General features: G+C 47.2%; 1 protein-coding gene and 1 long non-coding RNA gene across 2 annotated transcripts; both read right to left on the bottom strand.

Moving 5' to 3' along the window:
- Positions 1 to 8,363: 8,363 nt before the first annotated feature.
- On the bottom strand, positions 8,364 to 11,396 carry LOC129381876 (uncharacterized). The gene is made up of 3 exons (XR_011890630.1): positions 11,130 to 11,396; positions 10,154 to 10,292; positions 8,364 to 9,162 (listed from the first exon to the last, which is right to left on the bottom strand). It is a non-coding gene; the product is annotated as an uncharacterized lncRNA (long non-coding RNA).
- A 1,454-nt stretch (positions 11,397 to 12,850) lies between these two features.
- Positions 12,851 to 13,838, bottom strand: LOC126519100 (uncharacterized). The gene is made up of 2 exons (XM_050168714.1): positions 13,540 to 13,838; positions 12,851 to 13,328 (listed from the first exon to the last, which is right to left on the bottom strand). The coding sequence occupies exons 1-2, from the start codon at positions 13,836 to 13,838 to the stop codon at positions 12,851 to 12,853; spliced, it is 777 nt and encodes a 258-aa protein (XP_050024671.1).
- Between the last annotated feature and the right edge of the window lie 923 nt (positions 13,839 to 14,761).

Raw genomic sequence — 14,761 nt, 5'->3', positions numbered from 1 at the left:
ATAAATGGACGGCGGTGCAGCGGTCTCTTCAGTGGGCACGGAGGCACGGCCAGGAGCAGTATGCTTCAATTTCCCCGCTTCTGCCTTTTACAGGCTTACCTGGCTCCTTTTCTGGTTCTGCAAGCGTCGTCGGTGCAAGCATCGCCATGTTCCACACGTGCATGGCCGTTCCCGTCCCGCAACTGCAGTTACCGACTGCCTGACTTTCAGCCACAAACGAAATCAAGGCCAGATGCAAGCACTATCGTCCCATCCTTCTGCGCATAGTCTCCTTCCACGACGACGTCACAGCTAGGAGCGGACATAAATGGACGGCGGTGCAGCGGTCTCTTCAGTGGGCACGGAGACACGGCCAGGAGCAGTATGCTTCAATTTCCCCGCTTCTGCCTTTTACAGGCCTGTAAGGCATATTCTTTGTACGCTAAGACAAATGGTAATCGTTGTTTGGTCCTGCTTGCGTGCCCGGAAGTGCTTGCTAACATTGCCTGTGATTGTTTTTCGATGCTTTTTTTGTTACTTCGTTCCGGTGATGTGGAAGCAAATCCGGGCCCTGACAGGCGAACTAAAGCCCTGCTCGATATGGATTCATTGCCTGATGAACCTTCCGAAAAGATGACAGTCATATTTACCCTAATTAAAGACCTTCATACGCGCTCAACTCATTCCGCTAAAGTCCAGAACGAGTTGGCAACTGATGTTAAAGATATAAGGACGAGCCAAAAGAAAATCGAAGCTCAAGCTGCATCAATCCAGAAGAGGCTTGATGAGCTTGAAACAAAAACTAAATCGATTGAGCTCCTAGAGCGCGCTGTTGATCACGTAGAGGACTCAGTCAAGTCGGTTGACGCCCATCTTGGCCATTTAGAATCGCGCCTGAACAAGCAAGAGGACCGCTCCCGGCGCAACAACATAATTATTCGAGGCATTCCAGATTCTCAAGAATCGTGGGAACAATCGGAGTCCAAGATTACGTCCATCTTAGCAGGTGCGCTTGACGCCCTGTCTGACAACGCGATCGAGCGCGCACATCGCTTAGGATCATATTCGCAAAACAAATGCCGCCCTATGATCGTCAAATTTTCTGATTTCAAATTAAAAGAAAAAGTTCTTTCAGCAAGAGCAATACTGAAAGAGAAAAATATAAGCGTTACCGAAGACTTTTGTGCAGCCACACGTGAAGTGAGGCGCAAACTATTGCAGTTTGCTAAAGATCAACCTGGCGCACCCGCCTACCAAGTGCGTTACAAAAAGTTAATAATAAATCAGAAACAGTATGTCTACGACCCGATAAGTCAATGTGTCAAAGAAAACGAATTGTCACGAACACGCAGAGCTGCAGACAATACAGTGCATGCGCCTGGGCAGTCGACGTCCCCTGCTCGCTCTGTGAGATAGGAACGCGACAGGGTCAACAAAGGCAACCTGTCGAATACTTCAGTTCTTTTTACTAACATCCGAAGCATTATCAACAAACGCGTTGCACTGGAATCGGCCATCGACACGTGCGGGCCGAACATTATCGCGTTAACCGAAACGTGGCTTCATCCACAAATCGGAGACCATGAATTATTCATGAACTCGTGCGATTTTTCTGTTTACCGCTGTGACCGCGATACACGCCAAGGAGGCGGTGTACTGCTGCCGATAAATAAAGGCTCCCTTCAAATTGCATTAAAATTGCATCCAGTTTGGAGATTGTATGGGCAGTCGTTAAACTAGCACATCGGAAATAATTTTGGCTGCCTTCTATCGCCCCCCGAATTTCACTGCAACATTTGTGAGCGATTTACACGATGCCATTCATAGTGTTTGCTCTCGTCACACCACAGTGCCAATTTTCTTGCTTGGTGATTTTAATATGCAAAATATTATGTGGTACAATGATCCCCCCACAGTGTATCCTAACTCCTCTATGGCGCAAGACTTCTTAGAATTGTGCAATACCTTTTCGCTGACCCAAATCGTTAAGGAACCGACAAGAATAACCACGTCTGTTTGCAATACACTTGACCTTGTTTTTACTACCCGACCCGATCTTATTTCCGACCTAACATGTTCGCCAGGTATTAGCGATCATTGCCTACTTTCATTTAAAGTTTGCCTCGAGCGACCTAAACCGATTAAAAAGATCAAGACATTAAGAAATTATAACAAGGCTGACTTTCTTTCAATTAATAATGAACTCGCAGTGTTCCTTGATGAATACTTGCGTGAATTTGAATGCCGTAATGTTCAGTCAAACTGGAGTATCTTTGTTAATAAAGTGATTGAATTAACAGATAGGCATATCCCTATTTACACGATCACCTCTAATCTAAAGAAACCATGGTATAATCATCAGCTAAAACGCTTGTCTAATAAAAGAAGCGCCTGTTTAAATCGGCTAAACTAAGCCGTACCAATTTTCGTTGGTCAGCCTACAAACAGAGTGCCGATGAGTACGCGCAGGCCCTAAAAGACGCCAAAGATAACTTCCTAAGCAGCACATTACCTTGTATGCTTAAAACTAACCCTAAACAATTTTGGCGCACGGTTAATTTTAAAGACAATAATATAATAGCGCTCAGTGATGTTAATGGTGACGCTATACCGGCCAACCAGTGTCCCGGAGTACTAAATGAAGTTCTCGCAAAACATTTCTCGTTACCTAGCAATTCCACTCCAGCACACCTAGGACCATATGACCATGATGTAACGTTCCCTCTCATTATCAGCTATGATGGTGTCGCGAGCATCATTAAGTCACTAAAACCATCCTCTGCGCCGGGTAGTGATCACATTAATGTGAAATTCCTTCAAAGCACAGTTTGTTACACATCAATCATCTTAACTAAACATTTCCAGCAATCATTGCACGTTGGTTTTCTTCCATCCGAGTGGAAAGTCGGGAAGGTAATTCCAATTCATAAATCAGGCAATAAGCATTCCCCTCTAAACTACAGACCGATATCGCTCACAAGTATACCTTGTAAGATACTAGAGCATATCTTGGCTTCTCATCTTGCAACTTTTTTGGAGTCGAATTCATTTTTCGCACCATCACAGCATGGATTTCGCAAATCATACTCGTGTGAAACCCAACGAACACTTTTTGTACACAAACTAAACACCATTCTTGACAATAGGTCCTTGGCTGACTGCATTTTCCTTGACTTTGCTAAAGCCTTTGACAAAGTGTGTCACAAACTGCTCATCTATAAATTACGACTACTTAAGCTCGATCCCTGTATTTTAATCTAGATTGAAAGTTTTCTTGCTAACCGTTCTCAGTTTTTCAGCTGACGGCGCGAATTCTGATGAATGCACAGTCCATTCTGGTGTACCGCAGGGCTCAGTCCTCGGTCCTCTTCTTTTGCTCATCTATATTAACGATTTACCATCCTGCGTTTCCTCATCAGTTCATTTGTTTGCCGATGATTGCGTAATTTTCCGAGAAATAACAAGTTCAAATGACGCCGGTCTTCTTCAAGCTGACATTAACGCAGTCTTTGAGTGGTGTAATATATGGCTTATGGAATTAACATTAAAAAATGCAAATTCATGCGAGTGTCTAGAAAGATTACTAGTTTACCCACTTATCACTTAAATAATTCACTACTCGACAGCGTATCGTCATATAAGTACCTCGGAGTTCACATCAGTAGCAATCTAACATGGGATACTCACATCTCTCATGTTGTCTGCAACGCTAATCGCATGCTCAGATATCTTCGTCGTAACTTTGCAAAATCACCTTCGTCTCTCAAACTAATGCTATATAAAACACTCATTCGCCCTAAGTTAGAATATGCCGCTTCGGTTTGGGATCCGCATTATAATACTTCGGTACATACGCTTGAAATGGTGCAAAATAATTCCGTCCGTTTTATACTCTCTAATTACAGTCGAATCGCGAGCATCACGGTAATGAAAGCTAACCTTAATCTACCTACGCTTGCTTCTCGACGTGCGATGCTTCGCTTAAGCCTTTTTCACAAACTGTATCATCATCCCTACCTGCGTGATTTACTAATACTTCCTCCCCATTACGTTTCGCACCGTTTGGATCATGCTCATAAAGTTGGCATTCCGTTGTGTAAAACAGAATCATTCCTACATTCCTACGTACCACGCACATCAAATGATTGGAATTGCCTTCCCAAATTGGAGTAACAATTTCAGATCATGAAAAATTTGTGACTTCATTAACCAATGCTCTATAACATCTTGTTTTTGTTTGCCTCTTTATAGCTATTATTGTATAATTAGAAAAACTGGACTGCTTCTTTGTATATATATGGTATTCTTTGTAACATGCATTTTGCCTCTTCATAACTACTATCGCATAATTAGAAACATTGTGCTGCTTCTTGTAGTTAAAATATTGTTTTTCTGTGTTTTGTACCACTCCCCTCTGTAATGTATGTTGACCCTGAGGGTATCATAAATAAATAAAAAATAAATAAATAAATAAATCTAATAGGGCTAACTACGCTGCACTAAAATCGGCACTTGAATCTTATTTTCCTACTTTTGACACATTGGCTGATGAATTAAACGTGGCAGAGTTATGGGGGGTACTTAAAGAAGAAGCTTTTGGAAGTGCGAGATGACTTTGTTCCCCTTCGAACTCTGTCTTCCAAACGGGCAAAAGATAAGCCATGGTTTCACTGTTGACTCCGTTCCTTATTGCGAAAAATAAGAAGAATCTATCGGCAGATTAAAACTAAGAAATCGGATAGTCGTCACATACAGTTAGTTGAGTTAAAACGTAGCTTTAGAGAGCTCACTGGATCTGCTAAACGCACATACTTTGCGAACTTGGGACAGAGATTAGTGGACGATCCTAAGGAATTTTGGAAATATGTTAAGGGAACCGGTAAGGATGACACTTCTGTTCCACACTTGCACTGGTCCGACAGAATTGTTAATGACGACTCAAGTAAGGTCGACATTTTTGTTATACTTTTCATCATTATTTCAGACTACTTATTCAAACATTAGTGCGGTTAATAGAGTTCATTTTCCGGTCGGAGCCGGCGAAATGTCTGAGGTTGTACTTAGTGTGACGAGCATCGAGCGATTATTACAGAGTTTGAAACGAACAAAAATGTGTGGTCCGGATGATATCCTTACATCATTCCTTATAAATTGCTCGGGCATCTTTGTACTTCTGTCGCTTATTTCAAAATTCCTTAAATAACAGCGTTGTTCCTGGTGATTGGAAACTAGCGCGAGTGGTGCCAATTCATAAGAGTGGACAGAGTGACAGAGTTGAGAATTACGGAGCAGTATCCTTAACTAGCATTGTATGTATGTAAGGTTATGGCACATGTGTATACCTGCATCATGTCTCATCTTGATAACAATAACCTTCTTCATCCTTCATCAGCATGGGTTTCGGCAGGGTTTTTTGTGTACGACACAATTGGTTGCATTCATTCATGAGCTAGTCTCAGCAGTCGACAAGAAACAAACTGTTGATTGTATATTTCTGGATTTCAAAAAAGCTTTTGACGTCGTTACGCATAGTCTACTGATCGCTAAACTTCGATTTTACAAATTGGATGAGAAGGTTATCGCATGGATTGCCGAGTATCTTCGCTCAAGACAGATGTCTGTGGCTCTCAACGGATGTTCCTCTGAATACGTACCTGTGACTTCTGGAGTACCCCAGAAGTCACATTCTTGTTGTTCATTAATGGCACCACTTATTACATCATCATTTACAGCATGGTTTCCGAAAAGGATTTTCTTGCGAAACCCAACTACTAGAATTCACGTCAGACTTGCACTTTTATATGAACAGTAATGAACAAATTGACTGCATCTTTTTGGATGAGAAAAAGAGTGTCCACATCACCTTTACCGGGAAGCGCTCATACGACAGCAATCGTAAGACTATAAATAATGCAACTCTTGAACAAGTGTCAGAATATAAATAATTAGGTGTATTTTTTTCTGCTGATCTAAGGTGGAACAGACACGTTACTCATGTTAGGAACAAGGCTGTCGGAGCATTCGGTTTCTTGAAACGTAACTTTAGTAGCTTGCCACAGAAACTTAGGGAGCAACTGTATTTCACACATGTGCGCAGTACACTGGAGTATGCGTGTGTTTGCTGGGATCCATATACAACAGAACTTGTAGATAAACTAGGAAAAGTGCAGAACAGGGCAGTTCGGTTTGTCCTTGGCAATTATGACAGGATGCTTAACATGACAGAAAGCAAGAAAGCAATAAATTGGCATCTTCTTGAACATCGTCACCGAAATCAGATTAAAATTTCTTCATAACATATACCACCCTAATACGGGGATATCCAGGTAATTGCATTTTCAGCCGCCCACATACGTTTCTAAAAGGCGAGATCACAAATAAAAAATATATGAGATTCCTTTTGACCCTCTATTGCATGAATTATGAAAAGTCATTTTTCAGCTTTCATTATTGATTGAATGAACAAACACGACTGTAATAATAAAGATAAAACTTTGTGCCACGTATGACACACCATGAAAATGGCTGAGCGCTCTTGCTGCCATGGGCAGAAAACAAAGCTTCACGGACGGTGGTCTTTTTAGTGCGATGTGAGGAATGAAATGAAACAGTCGTTTGCTGCGTTCAGGCACAGATGAATGTTTCACTTCCTCTATCTTACCAACGACTTGTTTGAGCAAGGTGACCGCTTACATCTTCGTTTCTTCCCGTCAAATTCTGGCCAGTGGCCGACTTGGTCAGATCGGTTGTCTTTGGGTGGCATTGCGGCCGCTGGTCCCTGTGCTTTTTTGACTTGAACCTGGAATTCGATGTCCTGACTAGAAATCCTTCCTGGTCGCTAGTTGGGTAGGTACTTGTTATGCGAGGTAAGGCATTCTACAATTTCTGCTTTTAAATGAGCCAGCGGTAGTACTTGTCTCCTAAGCTGCACCTGCACCCTCCTGTACAATACCCATGCTGTTAGTACCGATAAGTCTAGCATAGGCGTAAAAATTCGAAAGTGCCATTTCTTCAACTTCTGATATGTATGCAGTAAAGTCCAAACAGTGAGTGCTGCAGGTCAACACCACCCATGTGCCTGTTATGGACCTTTACTACGCTGGGGCAATCAATTTCGCGAAACACCTTGGCGGAGGTAAACCAGCGCTTAGTCTTTTGGACTGGATCTCTCCCAACAAAGCTCGACAGAAATGTCACGGCGCGGTTATCGTATCAACACACAGACGATAACTCCACATCATCTATCGCGCTTGTGAGTGCCTCTGAAGCACCACGTCCTTTACATTTCAGTTCCTTTTCGCTTTTCAGGCGGCTGTTTGGTAGACAATTCGCCCTCACCGTACCGATCGTCAAAATTCCATCTTGTGATAGAGTGACCTGCAGCTTCGGGCTATTGAACAGATGGCAGCACGTTACCATATTTTGTATTTCAAGTTCATACTGTGCCAAATATGGCACACACCGATTTCGGTTTCTCTGCTGTAGTTGCAGGCAAAATCGAGAAAACTAGTAACTGCCTTGAATTGGCGAGACCAAAAAATATGCCAAAATAATTTTTTTATATTTCTGCGGTCGAAATTTTCAGAGAAAAAAAAAACCAATTGCTCGTGTTTGCCCCCTCCGAGTTTCACGTCGCATCCCAAAATCTACTTCACCTCTGTTTTGCGTATCGCTCAAGAGATGGCAGCACTTGCCCATAATAAGTGCGCATAACTACGAGATTTACTCTGACGGTATCACATTCTGAACTGGGAATCTCACACACGCGAAAAGAATGGTAACCGGTATGTGCCAAATATGGGACGCCATGCGATAGACGGTTAAAAGCGACGCTTTCCGCTACTCTGTGTTCGTACTATAAGAGATTGAAATACTCTACCACCTGACACTGTCTGTATTTGTTCAAATGATGATTTCTTCCATGCTTTATTAATGTAATTTTGAGTGTTCATTTATATGAGTTGTACCCTCCCTACTGTAATGCCTGAATGGCGAAGCAGGTACCCAATGAATAAAATAAAGAAATGTTTCATTGTCATGATCTTGTTTATATTGTGTTATAGCGTAGTTGCACCTTGTTAAGCAGCAATTACGAGCATTATGTGAAATCATGCGTCCAAGAAATGCAATGTTGAAGCAACTCTTGAGTTTAAACAAAGTAGTAGTAAGCATGAGTGTCTGCTATTTAAAGAAATCCTGCTCCAAAAAGTGCTTGGCATGTCTCGTTTGTTGCTATACGTTTCAATATGTGCTATACAGATTGTTCTGAACGACATTTCAGTTGCTGTGTAACTCATGCTGTGCTTGCGTGTCACACATGAACAGACATCTTCAGCTTTGAAACAATGCATACTGCACAGTAAAATAGGCATCGCAAAGCAATATTCAACAATGCAACATTGGTTGCCATTCACCTTGGAAATAACCTTTATTTAAAGAAAATTCCCTGGCGAGACAATATTCAAAAGCACAGTGAACAAAGCAAAGGAGTAACATAATGGCACATGGTTATTTGTCACTGCATGTGTATCTGTCATGCTCAACATGGACAAATCATGTGCTTTTCACTACTGCAGTATGCAGCATACTATGATTAGCCACATGTGAGTACACGCAATGTGTTATGTTGAAGTGCACGGCCTATTTACTTTCATGAAAAGAAAAATAAAACATGTTACACCAGCACATGTCTCCGCCTCATTTGCCAGCGAATGCGCCGGCGCACACTTTGCAGGTAGGCAATGCGCAAATTTCTGGGCAGCCGAAACACACCAACTATGGATTCGCGTACCGCACGGCCTCTTTGAAACAAAGCTCGAGAAGGCTGTACAGGGTGCGCCTGCGGTGGCACCTGTACTTGAAGCGGCACTTGTGCCTGGGCTGGCCCCTGTGCGCTGTCGTCATGTGCACCGTCGTCATCTGGCAGAGGCACGCCTGCTGCAAGGCAGAGGTTATGCAGCGCTGCACAAGCTGCAACAATAGTGGCTGCTTTCTGAGGCGAGTAGTGGAGCACCCGATACGTCTGCAGGCATCGGAAGCGGCTCTTGACGACTCCTATGCACCGCTCAACGGCATTTCGCATTGATGCGTGTGCCTCATTATAGCGCCCCTCTGCCGTGAGGCGATTTGGGTGACCAGGCACAGGAGTCATGATCCATGGCTCTAGCGGGTACCCAGAGTCCCCTGTAAAGTGTTGCATGTCAGTGAACGAAATGGATACATTTAGGCACAATGCAAGAACAGTCTACGCCAGGGCCCTTTTACAACAGGAGCGGGTCTTGGATTTATTGTTGCAATATCTATCAAACATTGACCTTCCCGGAAAGTTGTAAAGTTCGACTCATTTTAAAGAAAAGCCCAATTTCACCTGTTGTCTTGGCTGCAAATCTCATTCTCAGGTTAAGTTGGACATGTAATATTTATTTCATACTCGTGGTTTTCTGCTCCGTTCATCCCATTTGCCCCTCCCTAAATGTACATCCTCCACTAAAACTTATCAGCTCTTCTCTCTTCAGAAGTGTTATTTTATAAAACACTTCTAAGGTCTACTCTCGAATATGCTGCCAGTACCTGGAATCCTTGCTCTACCTTTCGTACCTCTTCTCATGAAGGTACCCAAAATCGAGCTACCCGTTTGATCCTTTCTAATCACTCCAGCACCACATGTCGCTGCAACGAAAAAATCGCACACATTGCGACACAAAGAAAAATAGCGCAACTTGCACCATTCTACAATAGATAGTACACCGCTCACTCACGTCGATGCCGAAAGTTTCACGCACACGCTTATTCCTTTGTTCCAAGGACAGTGACCAGGGACCAGCTCCCCGAGCCCATTGTCACCAACCCTTTTCCACCATACTTGAAAACTGCCATTTCGACGTGTTCTGTAGAATTCCTCCCCTGCCTGTAACGCTCCACGTGGCATTCAGTGTATTGAAATTAATAAATAAACAGCATAACATGTCAGCTGTTGTATACATGCTGGTACAAATATCTGCCTTTTAAGAGAGACTTGTTTCTCTCCATAGTCGCTGCAGGCTCATTAGGTACTGCTGCATTCACAACACATTTCTAGCAAATCACGCTTTCTTAAAGCTTGCTAGGATGCAAAACTATTTGACTGTGTATGTTTTACATGTGGAAGAAGCACTGCTACTTTAGGTGCACTTACCAAGCAAGACTTCTCCATGAAGTAACAGGCCACGAGTGAGGCGGCGGCGAAATGCAGAATGCCTCCAAACGAAAGAATCGTGGCACGATCCCGGAAACTGTGGGTCAATTGCCAGGATATTCAGCTTTGCATCACGCACCTGGTAAGGGAAAGCAAAGAGAAGGTGTCAATGCCACTGCAACAAATATCTGGCACAAACTTTTGCTTACAACACTACTTGCCAATCAGTTACTGTTCAGTCAGCCAACACAATTACAGAAAAGGAGATATCAACATACGCAGTAGGCAGTTGAACTAATCATCAGCACGATAACAATGTCATCTTAACCTACAAATGCAATGTTGGCATGTGTACATGTGCTCATGTATGGCGTGCGGTCACAACACAATGTGCAAAATAATTCCTTTGGTTTCTTCCGTCCATATTGTATTAGATTCTGCTAGAGAGTGCCACCTGTGTTTTTTTTTCAGACAAAGTGCCTATTACAAGCGAAAGAACGCGGAAACAGCATGTGCCGTATTAACAGCTAGAGCAAATGGGTGTCCACACATTCTCATTCTCCCTCACACCATTTTCATTGATGGGATGCTCCTTTTCACGTTTACAGCCTGTTGGCCACAATGGTTTAGTTTTACGTCGAATAAGAATCACAATGGCTCGTCTTCTGTTAGGATCGCTCGCAGACGAAGACTCCCTTCACTGCTACGGCGTCTATTCCGGTTTAAGTCGCGCGTAATGTGTTTACATTGTAGCATCGAAAAGGCTATTCAACTGTGATTAGAGAGCACTGAAAAAGCGCGGCTGTGTTCTATGCAAAGATCAAAGTCGTCATTACACATACAACACAAACGCTACTTTCTCGAATAGGAACGCAAGTATTACCGGCAATTGATGAAAAATAACGAAACGAAGTTTTTTACAACGTGCACTCGCGCAAACACATATCGAAAATATTTGTCAATGAACAGTACTCACGACCATGCAGTTGAGGGCGTAATACCCTTTACGGCTCCAGTACGATTCTGTTTCGCTGGGGCCGAGCTTCTTAGGGCGAACGATGGCTATCAGACTCCCGTCCACACATCCTACAACTCCTGGAATTTTTCCACGGCTAAGAAAGCCTTCATTGACGGCGGCTTTCTGTTGCGCCGTGGATGGGAATCTAACCCATCCTTTTTCTTTGCCCGCAACCGTAATGGCCTTGGCGACGGCTGTAATGATCCGGCTGACCGAAGGCTGCGACACTGCAATCGCTTCTTCATTCCCGACGCACTGTTGAAAGCTCCCGGTGGCAAAAAACCGCAGCGCGCACAGCACTTTCATCGTAGTGTCAACACCACGAAATCTTTGAGGTCGCAGTATGTCTTTGGAGAGCCTAAAATGCCTTCGAAACTCTTCTTCGGCCATGCCGAACGCGTCGCGTCGTTGACTTTCGGCGCTCGCCAGCAGCACAACCAAAGGAGCCGCCCTTGCCGTCTCTGTCTCGTCTCGTCTAGGTGCCGGCTCGTCAGCTGGCGCGAGACTAGCCGGCAGCCACGGTTGCCCCAGCAACCCTCGACATCATCTCGCCACCACGCGCGACCCTCCAGCGAACCACTTCTCCGCGGTTCCTCTCGTAGCAGGGAACCGGTTCCTTTCCAGATGATTGACAAGCTGTGTGACGTCAACAAAATTTGTCGTCCCGCCCACCAGGGATGACGACAACGAAGCGCTGACCAATGGCAACAGCCAAAAGGAACCGGCTCCAGGGTGATAGGCGGCGACCACCGCGTGTTGAGGCTCGGCAGCTGTGACGGCGGCCATCCAGCGGATGTTCCGTGCGTGCGAAAACACCGACGACTGCGGGTCGCGCAGCCGTCGCCCTGCGCGCGTTCTTGAAGACCGCCGTCGGAGTTCGTCGAGGGCCAAGGACTAAAACGGCACGGCGTCACGGTTCTATCAAACAGTCGTACATTGCTCGTGCAGCCACTCGGTTGTGCGAGGCCGTGTCAGCAGGGGCACTGTGCCCCGCCGTGTCCGGTCGACAGGACGACACGGCCCCCACAATCCGACCTTGTGTGTGCATGTATATATATATAAAAAAAAAAAGACACAAACAAAACACTTGTCGCAAGTGAGGATCGAACCCCCAACACCTGCATGAGCCCTCGCTCGGGCCGCCGCCGCTAGGCCCGCGGGGTTATGCAACCTCTCGGCGGATCGTCTGTCACGTCAGGGTCGTCGTTGCGCCTCCGGGCATCGCCGCGGACCTCCCGCTTCCACGGTCACCGGTGTTTGTAAACGCGACTACTGAGCGGAGCGGCGCGGCGCGAAACTCGGCGGACGTAGTCCGGCAAGCTGTCGCTAACAAGCCGGATCATTTGGATGAATATTGCCCTGTTTTTATTAATGCGTAAAAGCGCGGGCAGGTCCCCCCTCGCCAGTGCGTCCAGCGGCTCCATAGTCAGCCGATTGTCTTGTGAGGCTGCATTCGTGTAAACAGTGATTAAATGATTCACACGCTGCACCGCACGGGCACAAAGAGTCCCGAGCAAGGCCGAATCTGTGAAAGTAAAACGGGAAACGGCCCTGCCCCGTGGGCATCGTCACCAACGGTCGCGGAGTGGGGAAGAAGGACGGTGTCTCCTCGAGGCGTGGCACCAACTGAAGAGCGCCGTGTCCAAGTGATCCTCGCGCCACGAGCGCGTCCACTGCGCTCACTGAACGGCACGGAACGCAGCGCGAACCGACTTGAAAGGCTGGGGCGCGTTAAGGTCGAAACCGTTCCTGGCAGCCCGCGACGCGAGGAAGTCGGCCAGCTCATTCCCAAAGACGCCGCAGTGTCCGGGTACGTGGTGGAGTCGCACCTCGGATGAGCGCGCGATCTCCACGAGCGCGGTCTTGATGCGAGTGACTCGGGGGTCGTTGGAACCCGGCGTCGCGACCGCTTGCAGCAGGGATAGGCAGTCGGCGTAAATGGACACCGCGCCCGTCCCCTCGCGGCCGCGAACGTGTGCCAGGGCCTCCGCGAAAGCAAGCACTTCCGCGCAGTAGGCGCTTGTTGCGGCGTGTACGCGGAAACGTCCCAGGGCCCCAATCCTCTCGCCCGGGCTGAGGATGACAAAAGCGGCTCCCGACGAAAGCGGTGTGTACGAACCGTCGGTGAAGACGTGTAGGCTCGCGGCGCGCGATCTCCTGCGCGCCGCCGCCACCGACAATCACGCGAACGGGAACGCGCGCACCTCGGCAGGATATTTTGATCGCTCTTTTCTAGACGATTTGTTTTATTTATTTATTTCATAATACCCCTAAAGGCCCCCGAAGGGGTATTACATAGGGGGATGTGTTTCCCAGCGGTCGGCCGGGTACAAAAATTTCGCGCGGGGAGAACGTGCGGTCGCCGCACTCGACCGCCTCGCGCAGGGCGAAGAGTCGAAACTCCACCGCGGTCCTGTCGAGTTCGAGCGACAGAGGCGGCACCCGCATTAGTACCTGAAGTGATGCCATGCGCGTCGTGCGGAACGCGCCCGACAGCGACAGCAGCACCGTTCGCTGCATTGACGTCACGCGGGCGCTGAGCCTGTGATCAGGCTTCGCGGACCACCACACCGCGGACGCGTACGTTAGGGCCGGCAGCATTACCTGATGGTACAGGCGCGTTAACGCCACCAGTCGCAGGGGCCCCTGCATCTGCGCGAATGTCATTGCCCTGCAGGCCAGGTGTTCTGCCTTCTCTTTCAGGCTGTCCGCGTGTTGAAAGAAGTGGAGGCGTCTGTCAAATACCACCCCCAGGACTTTCAGGGCCTCCACGAATTTCAGGCCCCTGCCGGAATCGACCAGGCCGATCGTGGGGTGCACGCGCACGCGTGGGGTGCTTGTGCGAAAATAGGACGCAGTGCGTCTTGTCCCTATTGAGCTTGAGCTTCGCTCTCTCCGCCCATTCCACCACTCGCCGAAGAGCCTCCGAGCCCACTGCGCCGAGCTCATCGCGCGACTTGGCCGAGATGACGATGATGGTGTCGTCGGCGTATGCCTGCGCGGTCACTCCGGCCGGCATAGGAAGCTCCAGGAGCTCATGGATGACAATGTTTAATAGCAGTGGCGAAAGCGGCGATCCCTGCGGACTGCCCAGCGACGGGCTGGCTTCGACCGCGCCCGCGTGGGAGGCGAACACCACTCGCCTGTCCTCCAGGAACGACCTGAGCAGGTGGTATAGATTGCTCGGCAGCCCCCGTTCCCTAAAGAAATTAAGGACCAGGGGGTGCCACACACTGTCGAAAGCGCCCTGAAAATCGAGCGACATGAGGATGGCCGGTGTCTTCGCCTCCTTGAGCTTCAGAAGACGAGTCTTCAACGCGTATAGGGCCATGGCGGCGCCCCTCCCGTGATTGAAGCCGTACTGTCGCTTGTGTAAGTGTCCTCTGCTCTTCAGAAAGTAATAGAGCCGGCCGTTTAACAAGCACTCTAGTACCTTGCCCAGCGCCGACCTGACGCATATGGGCCTGTACCAGGTCGACAGCTCGGGCACCCTTTGGGGCTTCGGGATGAAGATGATGCTTCTCGTACGCCAGCACCGCGGGAAGTGTCCCAACGCAAACGCCGCATTGAAGATTTGCAGAAGAAAGGCC

This window comes from Dermacentor andersoni, chromosome 10 (genome assembly GCF_023375885.2).
Source record: "Dermacentor andersoni chromosome 10, qqDerAnde1_hic_scaffold, whole genome shotgun sequence".
NCBI lineage: Eukaryota > Metazoa > Arthropoda > Arachnida > Ixodida > Ixodidae > Dermacentor > Dermacentor andersoni.
This window is presented reverse-complemented; position numbering and strand designations above follow the sequence as displayed.

What these genes read in the sequence shown, in the direction of transcription:
- LOC126519100 (XM_050168714.1), bottom strand. Translation starts at nt 13,838, where the DNA reads ATGACATTCGCGCAGATGCAGGGGCCCCTGCGACTGGTGGCGTTAACG. An exon ending in GCCCTGCGCGAGGCGGTCGA is followed by an intron (nt 13,329 to 13,539) that starts GTGCGGCGACCG and finishes GGCGGCGCGCAG; the next exon opens with GAGATCGCGCGCCGCGAGCC.